General features: G+C 54.0%; 5 protein-coding genes across 5 annotated transcripts; 1 reads left to right on the top strand and 4 right to left on the bottom strand.

The window, feature by feature from the left end:
- Window positions 1-427: 427 nt before the first annotated feature.
- HETIRDRAFT_233462 (uncharacterized protein) lies at window positions 428-1,411 on the bottom strand (the record flags this gene model as incomplete). Its single annotated transcript, XM_009544840.1, has 2 exons — window positions 428-552; window positions 1,288-1,411. Coding segments are annotated over 2 exons (249 nt in total), but the record flags the coding sequence as incomplete, so codon positions are not given.
- Window positions 1,412-1,835: 424 nt separating this feature from the next.
- On the top strand, window positions 1,836-2,192 carry HETIRDRAFT_471790 (uncharacterized protein; the record flags this gene model as incomplete). Its single annotated transcript, XM_009544839.1, has 1 exon — window positions 1,836-2,192. One exon carries the CDS (start codon window positions 1,836-1,838, stop codon window positions 2,076-2,078), a length of 243 nt encoding a protein of 80 aa, XP_009543134.1. The 3' UTR covers window positions 2,079-2,192.
- A 307-nt stretch (window positions 2,193-2,499) lies between these two features.
- Window positions 2,500-3,872, bottom strand: HETIRDRAFT_432748 (uncharacterized protein; the record flags this gene model as incomplete). Its single annotated transcript, XM_009544838.1, has 4 exons — window positions 3,855-3,872; window positions 3,555-3,792; window positions 2,977-3,476; window positions 2,500-2,925 (listed from the first exon to the last, which is right to left on the bottom strand). Exons 3-4 carry the CDS (start codon window positions 3,058-3,060, stop codon window positions 2,500-2,502), a joined length of 510 nt encoding a protein of 169 aa, XP_009543133.1. The 5' UTR covers window positions 3,061-3,476; window positions 3,555-3,792; window positions 3,855-3,872.
- On the bottom strand, window positions 3,711-4,268 carry HETIRDRAFT_449229 (uncharacterized protein; the record flags this gene model as incomplete). Its single annotated transcript, XM_009544837.1, has 3 exons — window positions 3,711-3,792; window positions 3,855-4,162; window positions 4,224-4,268. 3 exons carry the CDS (start codon window positions 4,266-4,268, stop codon window positions 3,711-3,713), a joined length of 435 nt encoding a protein of 144 aa, XP_009543132.1.
- A 2,872-nt stretch (window positions 4,269-7,140) lies between these two features.
- On the bottom strand, window positions 7,141-13,861 carry HETIRDRAFT_425252 (uncharacterized protein; the record flags this gene model as incomplete). Its single annotated transcript, XM_009544836.1, has 20 exons — window positions 7,141-8,319; window positions 8,376-8,717; window positions 9,332-9,517; window positions 9,730-9,799; window positions 9,896-10,027; window positions 10,228-10,401; window positions 10,867-11,078; window positions 11,132-11,495; window positions 11,559-11,750; window positions 11,803-12,186; window positions 12,241-12,532; window positions 12,593-12,661; window positions 12,717-12,824; window positions 12,872-13,206; window positions 13,259-13,293; window positions 13,346-13,380; window positions 13,442-13,494; window positions 13,545-13,690; window positions 13,732-13,738; window positions 13,797-13,861. 20 exons carry the CDS (start codon window positions 13,859-13,861, stop codon window positions 7,141-7,143), a joined length of 4,380 nt encoding a protein of 1,459 aa, XP_009543131.1.
- Window positions 13,862-14,886: the final 1,025 nt, after the last annotated feature.

Raw genomic sequence — 14,886 nt, 5'->3', positions numbered from 1 at the left:
GTACCAGAGGCCGGGGGAGAGGTCGTCGTAAGAGACGACGAGGTCAGTTGTGAGGCGACAGTAGACGACATGGGGAGGTCAGTGGTGAAAATCAAAGCAGGTCGTGAGACAGCAGGCTAATAATACAGCAGCAAGGGTGCGCCGTCGTCGTCGCGGACGGCGGTGTGCGTTAGGAACGTCGTCGGGGAGTCGTAGAAGAGGACAAGGAGATGCGAGAAACGGGTCGGGGTGGGTGAGGATTTATAAATGGCCTGGAGTCCGGTCATCGCACGGACAATGGTGGGTGTGCGCCGAGCTCGCTGTCGAACACGCCGAGCTCACCATGTCCGAGAGAAGCACGGATACGTCGCAGACAGCGTTCAGCAGCCGCAAGGCGCCGCCGGTCGTTACGATATTCTTGAGGGCAAGGATGCAGCCCTGCAATCTGGCAGGGTCGTAGCGAGCATGGTGAGTGCGAGTGGGCGTATTTTGGCGCCGGCACTGGTCGCATGGGCGGCAATTTTGTGCGTGGAGGAGCCCGTCGCGGACGGGGGGCGGGCGTGGAGGTCTGCTCTCGGGTGCGGCGCGCATGGGGACTGGGGAACGTGGAAGGCTCCGAGCGCGCTAAATGTATGCAATGAGGTGATTTTATTGTACGTTGTCGGACGAATCCGATGGCTATATGATCAGGACTTCGGATATGTGCTCCTAGCTTGCGTGCTTGAACAGCTGATGTGACCTGTGCGAGACTAGGAGTGTCGTCGAGGTCAGTGATGATGGACCGGGCAGGTAGTGGGGGAGAAGCTAAGGTAGTTGGGCAGCTGGGCTGTCGGTAGACTGATATCAAGGAGCTATCTGTGGAGGCACTGTCCCAGCAGGATGTGCGCGCGGAGGGACTGGTGGGAAGAGAGACAACGGCGCACCTTCATGACGCTCGTCCTGCTCAGCGAGTGTGCATGCGTCATGGACGGACATCCTCGTCGTCCATGCCCACCCTCTTCCTAGCCCATCTCTCTGCCGCTACCGCTGTTTCCTCTTGCTCTTGCTCTGCCGCCAGCGAGTTAGACTAGGTCGAGGGCGGGATGGTTGACGAAAGAGAGGTCGGGCGTGCGCGGGGTGGAGTGTGAGGCCTCGGCGATGAGGCAGGACGATGAGGCAGGACGATGGAGGAGTGAATGACGGTCGACAAGAGGAGGGGCCGAGAGGTCGTGCGTGCATGAGGGGCTGGAAAGAGATGTGTGGACGCAGATGTTGGTCGCAGGCGAAGATAAATGCGCGGGCCCAAGTGGTCGAGGGGGTTAAAGGCACTCGGCGGCGGGCGGGTGTGTGCTAGAGGAGACGGGTGTGGGATCGACAGGACGCGTGCGGGTGGATGTGGATCGCAGGCGAAGGCGGGTGCGTGGCGTTGAGGGGTCGCATGTGCACGCATCAGAGGCGGGATTGACTATCGAGGAGGTCGAGTGAGCGAGCGGGCATGGCATCGAGGAGGCCGCAGAGACTGCGAGCAAAGGGCGGGCCGAAAGGACGAGAGCGGGTTATACGGACCTTGATAATGCTCTACCTTTGTCTTCCTAGCTCATCTATCTACTACCTCACCCTCCTCGTCGACGCACTGAAGCGTGCGTGGCATTCTCTTGGCGATGATTTGTGCGCGTGCGCTGAGCACAAGTGCGGCGAGAGCGGGGCAGCGTGGAGGGTCCAGGCGACGCACGAGCATGGGCTGGAGGCGATAAACGGGAGGGTACTGAGTGGCGCAGGTGTGTAACGTGGAGAGAAAGACACGCGTGCGCACATGGGCTCGAAGGCAGGAGCGTGAATGTCAACATCAACGGTGTAGAGATTCGAGGGTACTAAGTATGCGACGGGCGTGGGCTCAAGAAGATGGGCGTGGGCTCGAGGGGACGAGGGAACGTACGCACGCGGCTTCGGGTCTGGGACTTCTGGACGAGCGACTCAGGCGAGGAAAACTTCGACTTCAACATGGAGATGGTGCTTTGCGCGGCAACCTGTCGAGCGTGGAGCTTGCGCGAGGGCTCCAGCAGAGATTCGAGCCAGGAGGCAATAGCATTAATACGCTCCTCAGACATGGAAAGCGTTAAAGGCTGAACCGCTTAGAGTTGAACAGCCTGGAATTCTGACGCGTGTATACATCGTTAATCTCCGCACTAATTCTCATGCCTGCTTAGCAACGCAAAGAGAACTAAGCCACAGTCTAAGTGCTCAGCAAATTTAGTGGAACATCAGGCGAGTTTGCTAGTGCAGTTGCACGGGATCCACATGCGCACGCAGCCGCTCATCCAGAGCGTGATATCTGCGTCGCGCTCGAGCATCCAGCTTGCCACTAGGCACTGCGCAGTCGGTTATGCGACTGGAAAAGGGCGGAGGACGGCGGCGGGGGCATGATCACGGGCAGAGACAACTCGCCGTATCACTGCGAGGACGCGGACGTGCTGAGCAGCCGAAAGAACTTAGCGTTGGAGCGGTCGTTCGACAGCGGCACTGGACTTGCGAGGTGTGCAGTCAGCGGTAGGCCGACAACGAGCGTGGCTTCCAGATGGACGACGAGAAGACAGATGGAGAGATGAGCATGGGCATAGAGATGGGGACAGGGATGGGAATGACAGAGAACACGCTTCCGAGCTCGACGTCGAAAATGCCGCCACGCGGAGTCAACCCTGTCCGAGGTTGCATCGTGGGAGTGTCGCGCATGGCTTGGACCTCACTGAGCTTGTTCGTGTAGTCGCTGAGCTCGCGCAGGATGTCGTTCCCCTGCTGCGCCGACGCGGGTGGGAGGTTGTTGTGGCAGACGGCGACGATACTGCACACGATCTTGATGATCTGCGTGAGGTTCTCGTTGAGCGTCGGCGAAGGCGTCAGGGAGCGGCCACCGGACAGAACGCTCTGGATGGCGTAGACGCTCGAAACGGTCTGCGCCTTGAGGTAGGGCTGCGAAAAAGCGTGAGTGCGGGGGTGAACGACGCACGATACGAATTTTACCTTGAGCTCCATCCAAGCGTCCTCGGAGCCCTCCGCGACCTCCGAGTCGTTGCTGAGCACGCCCGTTGTGCTCCCCGTGGGCATCTAACCAAAAATCGGCAGCGGCGAGCGGCCCGCGGAGCTCGAGCACTCCGACAACGCTTTGCGGAAGCGGCCATCGCCCGACGAGCGCCCTGAGAATGGCAGACGCCTCGACGGCGACTCGGCCGAGTAGGGCGGCTGCTGGCTGAGCAGATTGGGCTGCAGCGGGTAGTGGGCCTCCTCTGGACGGTCCACGCGCCTGTTCGAGGCCGACGACGAGCTCGCGCGCCGCACAGGCACCGCCGGCTTTGCCTCCTCGACCGAGTACAGGGTGGGCGAGGACTCGTTCGATGCTGATGCCGGGGCGGGCGTGTACTGCTCTAGCTCCTGTTTGGTCGCCCTGCGGATGGACACCACGCGCTCGATCTCAGTTACCACAGCCAAGACGTGGCTCGCGGCGTGCGCCCCTAATCAACTAACTACCCTCCAAAAATGAACCACACAATGCATGTCGTCGCATGAGCACTTATCACGAGCACAAAGGGCTGCGAACGTACCTTCAAGAGGAACCGCCGCCCCGCACATCGTGCACATCTGCTCCCGCACCTCTCAACAGTTTGTGTAGACCAACCAACATAGGCGGAACCCATGTGCCCACATCGGCTCTCACGCGGGCGCGCCGACCACGACTTCGGAATGTGCGATGACGGCCCTCAGGACGGAGAATATCGAGAGATCGAGAGCGTGCTCGTGGAGGCTGTATAAGCGGCGAGGAGGGTGTCCGTGCTGGCAGTGCTAAGGTAGGCAGTCAAAGATTTGGTGATAATGTTGATAAGGTAGAGGCGGCGGAATCCTACTTAGACAGAAAGACGCCGCGCGACTGGGGAGTGACGGTGGATGCGTTGAAGCAGTGTTTGAGGGAGGAATATAAGAATCGCCTGCACTGATACATGTTCTTGTCTGGCGGGTCCGCGACATCGCGCGCCCATAGTGTCTTCAGCGTGCGGTTCTGCGAGACGTCGCGTCCAAAGCCCACACTCGCAATAACCTGACCGAAGCGCGTCGCCGGGGGGAGTGAGACGAGGCGGGTGTCGAAGAGTAAGAGTGCAAGGAACACAAGGAGAGGAGGAATAGGACGTGGCTGACATGACGAGCCTCGCTGCAGCTGGAGAGGCTCATCATGTCAGCCATGTATTGGCAGGGCTGAGTCCTGATACGCGGCTGACATGACGAGCCTCTCCAGCCGCAGCGACGCTCGTCATGTCAGGCATGTATCGGGACTCATCCCTGTCAATACACGGCTGACATGACGAGCCTCTCCAGCCGCAGTGAGGCTCGTCATGTCAGCCACGTATCAAGACTCAGCCAAGCTGATACGCGGCTGACATGACGAGCCTCTCTAGTGGCAGTGAGGCTCGTCATGTCAGCCGTGTATCAAGACTCAGCCAAGCTGATACGCGGCTGACATGACGAGCCTCTCCAGCCGCAGCGAGGCTCGTCATGTCAGGCGTGTATCAGGACTCATCCCTGTCAATACGCGGCTGACATGACGAGCCTCTCCAGCCGCAGTGAGGCTCGTCATGTCAGCCACGTATCAGGACTCAGCCCTGCCAATACACGGCTGACATGACGAGCCTCTCCAGCCGCAGACAGGCTCGTCATGTCAGCCGTGTATTGGCATGGGTGGCTTCTTCACCTCTTAATGGCCTTTTTAGCCCTGCCATACCCCTGTCCTACCCTGAACCTTCTAGCTTTTCAGGTTAGAATCAAGACTCAGCCAAGCTGATACGCGCCTGACATGACGAGCCTCTCCAGCCGCAGTGAGGCTCGTCATGTCAGCCACGTATCAGGACTCAGCCCTGCCAATACGCGGCTGACATGACGAGCCTCTTCAGCCACGGACAGGCTCGTCATGTCAGCCGTGTACTGGCATGGGTGGCTTCTTCACCTCTTAATGGCCTCTTTAGCCCTGCCATACCCCTGTCCTACCCTGAACCTTCTAGCTTTTCAGGTTAGAATATCAAGGGGATGAGAGCAGGATTGATGTCAATATCGAGGTCAAGGGGTACTGGGAACTGGGAGTCAACACTACAACACGCTGTCAGCAATGTGTGGACGCGACACGACGTTGTAGTGTGCTTGATCACGAGACGTTGAAGGACTGTCGAAGGGCACTGTGTGCCGACACAGTCGGAGGGAAAACTCCAACTGTGTCCGACACAGTCGGACTGTGTGCCGACACAGTCGGACTGTGTGGCGCGACAATCAACGGACTGTGTGCGGCACGGCCGGACTGTGTGGCGCAGATTCACCGCCAAATCTCGGACCGTCACCGAGAATCCGGACTGTGTGGCGCTAAACTAGCGCCAAAATCCGGACTGTGTGCGGTCTCGGCCGGACTGTGTGGCGCAACAGAGAGACTGTGCGTGGTGTGACAACAGTGTGACAACAGTGCGCCCGCAATCTCCCGACTGTGTGCCGCCCTTTCCCGATGCTGACTAAACTGTGTCTCCGGGTTGCAGAATACCCTCAACATCACAAACAATTACATATCTCTCGATCCCCTCATCCAAATAATAAAATTAGGGTATAATTTGAAAGGTAGTGTATGTGTGGGCATTTTATTAGTTCTGCAATAGAAATAAAAGGATAATTGTGGACTGGAGACTCGGTTTTTTGAGGTTTTCCCTCAATTCTGTATTTTGTCTGTAACATCTTCAGTTTTCCATGTCTACTAATGAAAATATTAGGGTACCATTACAACTACATTTTAAGCCTACTGAATCAGACAGAATGTTGTGCAACTTCAGATTTGGTTCCCAAAACCCAGACTGTGCTTCACACAGTCTGGTTTTAGGGGGTAGACTGTTTAAATCCATATCTATTGAACCCCTGATTCAATCTCACTGCTTCTGGGCCTCAAAGTTGAAGCAGGGTATGAAGATTACAGAAAAGATTTTTTTGTATTTATAGTTGCATTTAATTGGCAACACAGTAGTTTCGGATATCGGTGGACTCAAAAGTGTCGGTAATACTACTAGGAGCCGCTGACACGTGCATATGGTAGTTCCGCGCGTTTTTTGTCTTTTCATTGTTTTACTTGCTCATCTATTCAATAGTCGCTTGCCTACCCACTCATGCTTGTGTATGTAATCTGAATAGTATAGTTGCAGGTGCTCGTACTTAGAGCGCCAGCGAGCGCGCGAGGACAACACAAACGCGAGTCGCGCCAAGTCGTGCAGGTCACATGATAAGAAATAAAATGTTTGCGACGGAAAAAACAATTTAAAAAGAAAGAACAGGCGAAAGAAACACAAAGGACTGAAGAAACCGGAACATTGTGCTCAGTTTGTTGGAATTCTGGGGTTTGTTGGAAGTGTTTGACAGCTCAATATCTTTTTTCCTACCTGCTCAGACCTGGTGTTATGTCCGTAGGAAGTTTCTGACCTCGTCCTACCAGCCGTGGGGGGATTCTCACTGGGCTTCATGTCTACATCGAGAGCTTGCTTCCCGAAGATCAATATCAACGAGAGCATGTGTCTGTAAGAGATTCGTACAGCGGTTCCGAGTTGCACAATATCACGCCACCAGAATTAGCATCAAACTACAAACCACCACGTCATATAATAGGTTAGTTAAGTATCAAGCAGAGGGGGGCACCGGTACATCCTGTACACGAGCTACAAACGCACGACATCCATCACTTCACTAGCGAGGCGTGTCACTCGAGTGAGCACTATAAAGAATAAATGAGTGTATGTAAAAGAGAGAGAAGCGGCCTAGGCGCGCGTGTAGCAAAAACAACCAGTGGTAGAGGGGAATGGTATATCAATAGAAGGACCGTCGAGGACGCTAAAGGGCAGAAAGACACGGAGGCCGAAGCGCCACCGAGAACAGGATGACGCCGCGTAATACAAGTAAAGCCACCGAGACCAGTTATGCAGACAGCAGAGCACATGAACCGCACAGGCAAGCAGCGAGGCCATGTGCACGATACACGGTCAAGAAGGCCATCATAAAAAAAGAAGCAAGGCAGCAGAGGAGGAGGATACATAGTCCGGGATGATAGCGACACACGTAAAACATCAGCAGTCCGATAGAGGGAACGATAAAAATTGATATCGAACAGGCTATACTGGTCATTCACATCATCATCATGGCGAATCCATTGCCATTGCCGCCGCCGCCGCCGCCGCCAGTGATCGAGATGGGAGATGTGGCCATAGGACCCATCTCGTCCCGAGCCCAATTGGGAATAGCACCAGTGTTGATCCTCTTGGGAACCCCATAGCCGTCGGCGCCCTGGCCACCACCGTTCGATAAGAGACTCGGCATATCATAGCTTCCCGAAGGTGAAGTGACGTGACGGGAGTGCGGAGGCGAATCAAAGCCACTCCCGGCACCCATGCTACCACTCCTCTCTCTCCTGCCCATGTGAGCAGATCCAACGGACGATGCATCCTCGTTGTCGACAGGACTGCCGAACATGTGCATTTGTTGTTGCTGTCTCATGCTGGCGAAATACGCTGCGTTCCCAAAGTTGGGACCCGCAGACGACGGACCGTGGGAGCTGGGAGGTGGCGTGAACAAGTGGTTTCCACCGAACTGCTGTTGCTGCTGCTGCAACTGCTGGGCCGCGAACAGTTGGTTGTTCCACGCGGACACCTTGTCGTCGGACTGAGCCAGATTAAATTGTTGCATGTGGAACTGTTGCGTAGAAATCTGAGGATGAGATTCGAAAAGTGAAGCCATCGCAGGGTTTTCGAACGAAACACCGGGCATGCTTTGGGCGATCATGGGCCCGCCGTGAGCGGACGGCCGCGGAAGAATGTGTGCAAGATGAGATCCCCCGGACTGAGAGGGAACATTATGGGCAAATGGGTTGGGCTGATTCTTGACATACGTGGGCGCAATGGAATTTCTCAAATCGTCGGCCTCGTCGTGAACAGAAACTCCAAGAGAACCGGGGTTGACGGAGCCAATGGGGAGTTCATCATCGTCGCCGTAACCGTCACCGTTCCCATCGTCGTCTTGGTCGTCGACACCAGGGATGGCGGTGAGGACCTCGACTTCGCCGCTCAGAACAAGGGCGAAGCCATCGCTGCGGACGGGCTCCTCAACACGAGGGAGATTGGTACGGTCTCGCCATTCGTTGAGCTCGCGACGGAGGGCGTCGGCCTCGAGTTTGAGAAGTCGAAGCTCGCGGGAAGCGAGAAGGCGGTGACGGCGAGAGGAGTGAATGTGCGCGATGGAGGAGTTGACAATCGCGGACTTTGAAGGGCGGCGAATCTGAGAGAGGTTGGGAAGGAGAGCAGCGAGGTCCTACGGTGATCGAGGAGGTTAGGTCGACGTTACTATTCAGGGAAGGAACGACGAACCAAGAACCTGCTGTTCAGGGTCTCTCTCCTTTGACGTTCGACGGCGTTGTGTGTCGCACGCCTCTCGGCGGTATTGGCTCTCCTAGAGGGCTTCCTCTTCGCCTGGGCGCTGGCGGAGTTTAAATTGGCTTGACTGAGCTGGGCAGAGGACTGATCTGCGGCGGAAGGGAGGGTGAGGGTATGAACGGGGTTCGTGGGGGACAAGGGTGTCTGGGGGACATTAGGACTATCGGCAGATGAAGGCGAGTTGCCGGCAGACGGGGACGAGGGAATGGGAATAGAGAGAGCCATTTGGTCGTGTAGCTGAAAGGGGCGCCGGAGGCGAGGTTGTAGGAAGTACAGCTGTAGGATTGAGCGGGAGCAGCGGGTCTAAGCGTGGGCAGAAACTTGGACGGTGCAAGGGTGATGCAAGATATTTTGAGGAGATCGGGAGGAAGGAAGACAGGCCAGAAACGCGATTGCTCAGCGGAAACCGGGGCTGTTGAGGGACGGAGGAAGAAGCAAAGGAGGCTTGAGGTTGCGGGGGATAAGAATCGCGAGCAGAGCTCAAGCGGGCGGGATTAGGGCTGGCGGGAAAGAAGACGATCTGAGCAGTCGCGAGCTAGGCTCAAGCGTACTGCAGGTCCTTTGAGTGGGCGGGAAGAGAGAAGCCGGCAGGGTCGCGAGGATCTGTGGGGGGTTGGTGAACAAGGTAAGATAAGCGGAAACGGGGAGAACAAGGAGCGGAGAGGGACGTACTCCAGGCGTTATCCTTAGCACGGCGAGGATGTTCGGAGTAGAGGAGAAAGAGGGGGAGGGCTCTTTCGCTCAGAGGACCATAGACAGATGGAGGACGAGGAGAGAGAAGAGAGAAAGAGAGGGAATGTGTCGTGGGCAGCACCAGACCGCCTCGGTTATCCCTCACCCCGCTGTTATCCCGGCGGACTTTCAATCTCCGTACAACTCCGATGACCTACAAAGCACACGTGCCTGGCCCGAGTTCCCCTCGGGGTCTCCGCTCTTTTCGCGGCCCGCCATCTCCCGCCATCCGCTTCCGTCTCATCACTGATCTCCGTGTCCACGGAAACTTCGTCCTCGTCGACGTCGCAAACCCTCTCGTACACCCCTCCACCGTGCCTCGGCGACCAGGCCCCGGCCTCTTCCTATCCATCGGTTTATCCATCGGTTTTTTTTCTCCCTGATCTCTGTACAGTATCAAACTGAGCTCGGCGCGCTCTCGCTAGGTCCCCGAAGGATAGCTACGGCGTCATCTTAGTACCCCTCTCACTCTTCAGCCGAGGACTCTAAGCTCCCGAATCGAGGTTCTCACCGGCATCTTGGTTCGTGTGAAACCCAGGATCGATCTGCTACTCACCTCAGTTGCCCGTAGCTCTCCTGGCAGCCTACGTAGGCCTACGATGCCCCCCAGATGCATCCACCGTCCGCTAATCACTATCACGTACGTTCAGAGTACTTGTGCTCTGAGCGCCAGGAAGGCTGAGGTTTCTACAAATGAGTCCTCGGGACGCCTTGAGACGCACAGTATCTGCTCAACACTCTCTAGCATACCCTTCGAGTGTGTTCGAGGCGCTTGACAGACTTGTCTTCGATCCAACGCCGATTCGTCAGCCGGTACTGCATTTACAGAAGCTCCCTCAACGGTGCCGGTCAATCTTGATCGCTACAGTAGTCAAGTCTCGCGTGATGGCAACGATGCTCGCCGGAAGCCACCGGAAACCTATGGAAACCTTTGCAGGTTCAGACAGACTCAGACCTGCCTCTCGAATGAGGAGCTGAAGACAAAAGCAACGTCTCGCCTGGTAGATCCGGTCATCGCCAACTGGGTGATAGGGGTACCGTCAAGCTTACTTACACAGATCCTGGCGGGAGAGATCTGTCGAGAAGGCCACTGCCACACTCGGGTTTTGCAAGGTTTTGCACCGGTCTGCTCATGAAGCCCCGGATGCCGACGAATGCGATTTCGAGCTCGATTGTCAAGATCTGCATCGCCTCGCGCTTACATCCTCGATGATCGGACGCCGTCGATCTTGTCAGTAAAATGTGTTTATTCATTCCAGAGGCGCCTGTTTGCTCCCACTTAGCAATAATCCATCAGAACACGTTTCCCCACTCGCGTGAGGCAGCTGGACAATTCGAAAACCAAGGCGGCCTTCTATAGCCTTCTATCTAACCTTTCGTCGCTCCTGACCTGTTCCTTTTACTCATTCGCTGTTTAGCTTATCACGCCACCGCATGCTACGCGTGGAGCATCATGCAGATCTCGACTGTCTCGGCTGGCGTAGACTAGTATGCTTCCGATATCTGTTCAGTTACCATACAGTTAGCTTCCTCGTGTAGCACAACTGTTGTCAAAATCCATGAGTACGGACTGTCGCCGCTCAAGATAACGAATTCGACGCGCATAGAATACAGCAGCACAACAATGCAACAAAGACGATCACTACAAGAAACGACACAGCCATAAGTTCCGAGAGTATATGCGAGATTTCACAGCGTGAGGTGAGTCAGCTCGCGCTGAATCGCTAAGAGCCTTTTTCGTTCCCCCTCCAACAGGGTCCGCGACTTAACCACCTCCGTATCTTCACTCAACAAGTCCTTCATGTTAGAGCGATCCATGCCGACTAAAATAGCTCTAAGGAGTTCGTTGGAAAACGCTTGGTTCAAATCATGTTCGATCCTAAGCGGCACTACGTCCGTGAGCCTCTATAGCACGGAAGCGTGAGCGTCGAATTTCAAAGAAATTATAAGGAGCACACCTTGTAAGCCACTTCGAAGAATGCACGAACACTTGCCATCACATCTAACTCTTGCTCGAAGGCGTCTGGAGGGTACAGCCGCTGAAGATCGAACACACTCGGATTTGGATAGCCAGCCTCTGCCAGGACGATCAGAGCCCTTCTCTGGGCTGAAGTTGGGTCTCCGTACACCGGCGAGGCAGAAGAACGCTGGTACAGGTGTGCATGATTCCTAACCTGCTTGTAGTGCGTCAGCCATTTCTGCCTCATGACTCCATCGTGTTCATTCTGCGTCCAGAATGGCTCTGATTCGCCACTGAGAGTTTTCATCACGGCTTCGTGAGCTACCACCTGAGCTTCATGATGCCGCTCGACCACGATAGCTCTTCAAGAGGTTTATGTGATCAACGCGCTGTCATTTTAGCACGCTTGAATGCCAAACTCTTACCGAATAACCCTTTCCAGCTGTGGGAACTGCCCAAAGTGTTCGACAATCAGCTTCTCGACGATATCAAACAAGATCTGATATGCCCTGCCGAAGCAATCTTCCGTTGGCGCCGACCACCGCTGGACGAATGACCAAATGAGTTCCTTGTGTGCTTCAAAAGGAACAATTCCAGGATGCTCCCAGCCAACATGCCTTACAAACAAAGTTCAGGAACTAAAGGTCTGAGAAGGATGGTTCGACTGACTTTTGTATGACTCTTCTCACGTCATACAGGTTCAACTGCGCCAGAGGATTTGTATCTGAGCTGCCATCATCTCCATCACCCCCATCATCTCCAGCGACACCCTCGTTCCTGTACAAGTGAGGCGAATCGGATGGCCAAAAATCAGGAGCTGTTTCTTCAATTTCCTTTTTGAAAATGTTGTAGCTCGTCCGGTTGCGTTGAATAAGCTCCTTAGATCCACCTTGATGACCGTGGACCATAGCCTTGAGTACAGTGCAAAATTCGGTTACTCTCAAAGGAACCTCAGCATTAGGATTGTCGGTCTGTGGTGGAGTCGGCAGCTGAGCAAGTTGAGCGTCACAATCGGCCAAATGCTCCCGGACAGCTTTGTTCAACGCAGGCAGTCTGTGTGATACATCAGGCAAGCACAGTATTTAACAGCAGGCGGTAGGAGCGTACTGTTTCTCGATGAGACTCATGAATAACGACGATAACTCTGAAACAAATTGAGGGATGCCGAGCCTCCGGCGATCTGCAAGTTGTTTCCAAGGGTCTCTTGTTTCGAAAAACTCGTGTTCGATCCTTTCAGCTTCACCTCGAGTGATGTTCCGTGAGCGATCGGCGTCATCGGGGAGGCGCACACAATAATACCCATGAGTCAGTTTATTGCTTTTCCCTTGAAGGACATCTACCCATCGAGCGAGGGCGCCGAGGTCACCCGGCCGCAAATTATCGGGCTTGGTCAACACGCCTATGGGAAACACACAGGTAGATAAAGAGTCTTCCAACGTAGATTCAGCAGCACACGTACCGATGGTTCGTTGACCCTCAGGGTCGACCTCTCTGGCCAACCGAGATGCCAATTGATTCTCCATCTCGTCTGCCAAGAACATGAGCAAGCTGACATAGACAGTTGAGAGGATGAAGTAGCATACCGGTAACTGGAATAGTGACAAGGATGATGGTGGATTCGACCTTGATGGTTGAAACAGCCAGTTCCTGAACGAGGTCAACCATCTCTGGATCTTCGTTCTGCACTAGGCCTAGAGAGCGCTTGAGCTCAGCACGAAGCCGTCGTAATACAACCCACCTGGAAGATCAATGAATGCCAAGTCGGTTGCAACAGGGTCTTCAATGTCTACATAAACAACATCCCGAGAGAATTTCATCGTTTGACTGTCCTTTTGCAAGACGCGTAATTGCAGCAATGTCTGGTCGTGGAAATACTCTGGAAGATGGTGCGGAGAAAGAAGAGCTGCTTGGGCTCTACGAAGCCAAATCTCCACATCGCCCTTCTTCGTCAGCCTTGGACTGAACGGAACAGTCTTATAGCCAATCGATTCGTCAGGCTTACACTCGTATCTAAGGCCGATCTTGCACGACCATGATTCGGCAGAACTCGACACCATGCACTCCATCGGACATCTGTTGTGGTGGTAAGGTCAATGATTATGAGGGATATCTATCGACAAATGACCTTGTACATGTCCCGTAATCACGCGGAACACTTATCTGAAAGCTGAGTGTCAGACATTATGATCAAATTCCAGGCTGATGAACTCACTCCTGTCAGAGCCTCGACAACAGAACTCTTCCCAGCTTAGGCCCAAAATTTCAGTCAAGCTACCTTATGCTATAATGTACAATGTCAGGGACATACCTGATTGTCCGCCTATAACAGCGATTCTTGGGATCTCAAAGAATTGACTCGCCCTGTCAGAAGATGATTACCTGACTGCGAAATATGTGATTTGGGAGATTACCCCTGTCCCATAAGATTCTTGATGAGATTAATGAGTTGTTTGCGCTTCTGCGCATAGGGGGTTGTTGAAAACGAGTTCCAGTCATTTGCCATGTCTTGCTGGCCAGCGTCATGGTCTGGCAATCCCAATTGTTTCTTCAAATGGGCCTGTCAGAGATATACAGGAAGACGACTAGAGATCTGGGCACCTGGGTCCTAATGGTAAACAGACAATGAGCTCGAAAGATCAACCTGAAGGAAAGGTCGAACTCACCTTCCAGAAAAGAAGTTAATCCGCCTCTTAGCGAACGAGTCCCCGTTCGTATGTGTTGCAGACATTAGTAGTGGTGGATGGCGACTACTACCTGTATGCCATGGTGGTCTTATATACGAATGTGTTCGTATTTGCAAAAAAGAAGCCATGCTTGAAAAAGGATTCAGTCAAGCGCCGGTCAATCTATATCGGCATAACAGTCGTCCAGTGATCAGAAAAGGCTTGCTTACCTGGCTTCCAGAACGATAGATACATTGCGAGCTGCGCACTGGATGCGGATCGATCTCAGAATTCGGAAACAAGTGTTGGGTTCGGCACTTACTGTTTAGATGGTACGGCACAACCGATTGGCTTAAATGAGGCATGTGGACAATATCTGCAGCAGGAACGTTGCCTTGACAAGCTAGAGGGATCCTTAGCTGGCTATGACTGAGCGGAACCGTCGAGGTTTGTGACAGTGCAAACGCAGCACTTGCGCAGGCTGCTGCGAGCGCCGCGCAGTCCTATCCACATCGAAAACGAGACACGCTTGTCGGAGCAATTGACTGCGCGAAGAAAGCTAGATGGGTGCGACTTATGATTACAGATAGAAGAGGACATATGGTCCTGAAAGACAGAGCCAACGCCTATTTGGAGCCCGTGAATGGTCTCTTGTAACACCTGTAGATGGGTTTCCTTCAAACCACTGCGCGCAGAGCTTGAGGTCTCCATGGGAAGACTGTGGAAAGACTGCTAGAAGGGACAAACATTTCGCTGAATGTCATCGCTTCGTTACAACTTATCTGACAAAAGCGTCATTATTGGATGAACGTTGAACGTTAGTTGTTCAACGTTGAACTTCAAGCTATTTTCTTAGAACCGTTACATAATATTTTCACGGAAAACCCCAAGCGCCGTTGTATCCTCGTGACTCCTGCGATTGTACCAGTACATACCAGTAAATACCTGCTTCCTCGAACAAACTTCAACTGTCTCGCGCATGCGCTGCGCTGACTGTGATGGACTATTCAGAGACTCTTTTGAGAAGGAAACCCAGCGCTGGTGTCATTTCCGGTTAAGAACAGATACAGCACGAGGCCAAAGCAGCGAG

The sequence above is a fragment of the Heterobasidion irregulare genome (assembly GCF_000320585.1).
Source record: "Heterobasidion irregulare TC 32-1 unplaced genomic scaffold scaffold_02, whole genome shotgun sequence".
NCBI classification, from domain to species: domain Eukaryota; kingdom Fungi; phylum Basidiomycota; class Agaricomycetes; order Russulales; family Bondarzewiaceae; genus Heterobasidion; species Heterobasidion irregulare.
This window is presented reverse-complemented; position numbering and strand designations above follow the sequence as displayed.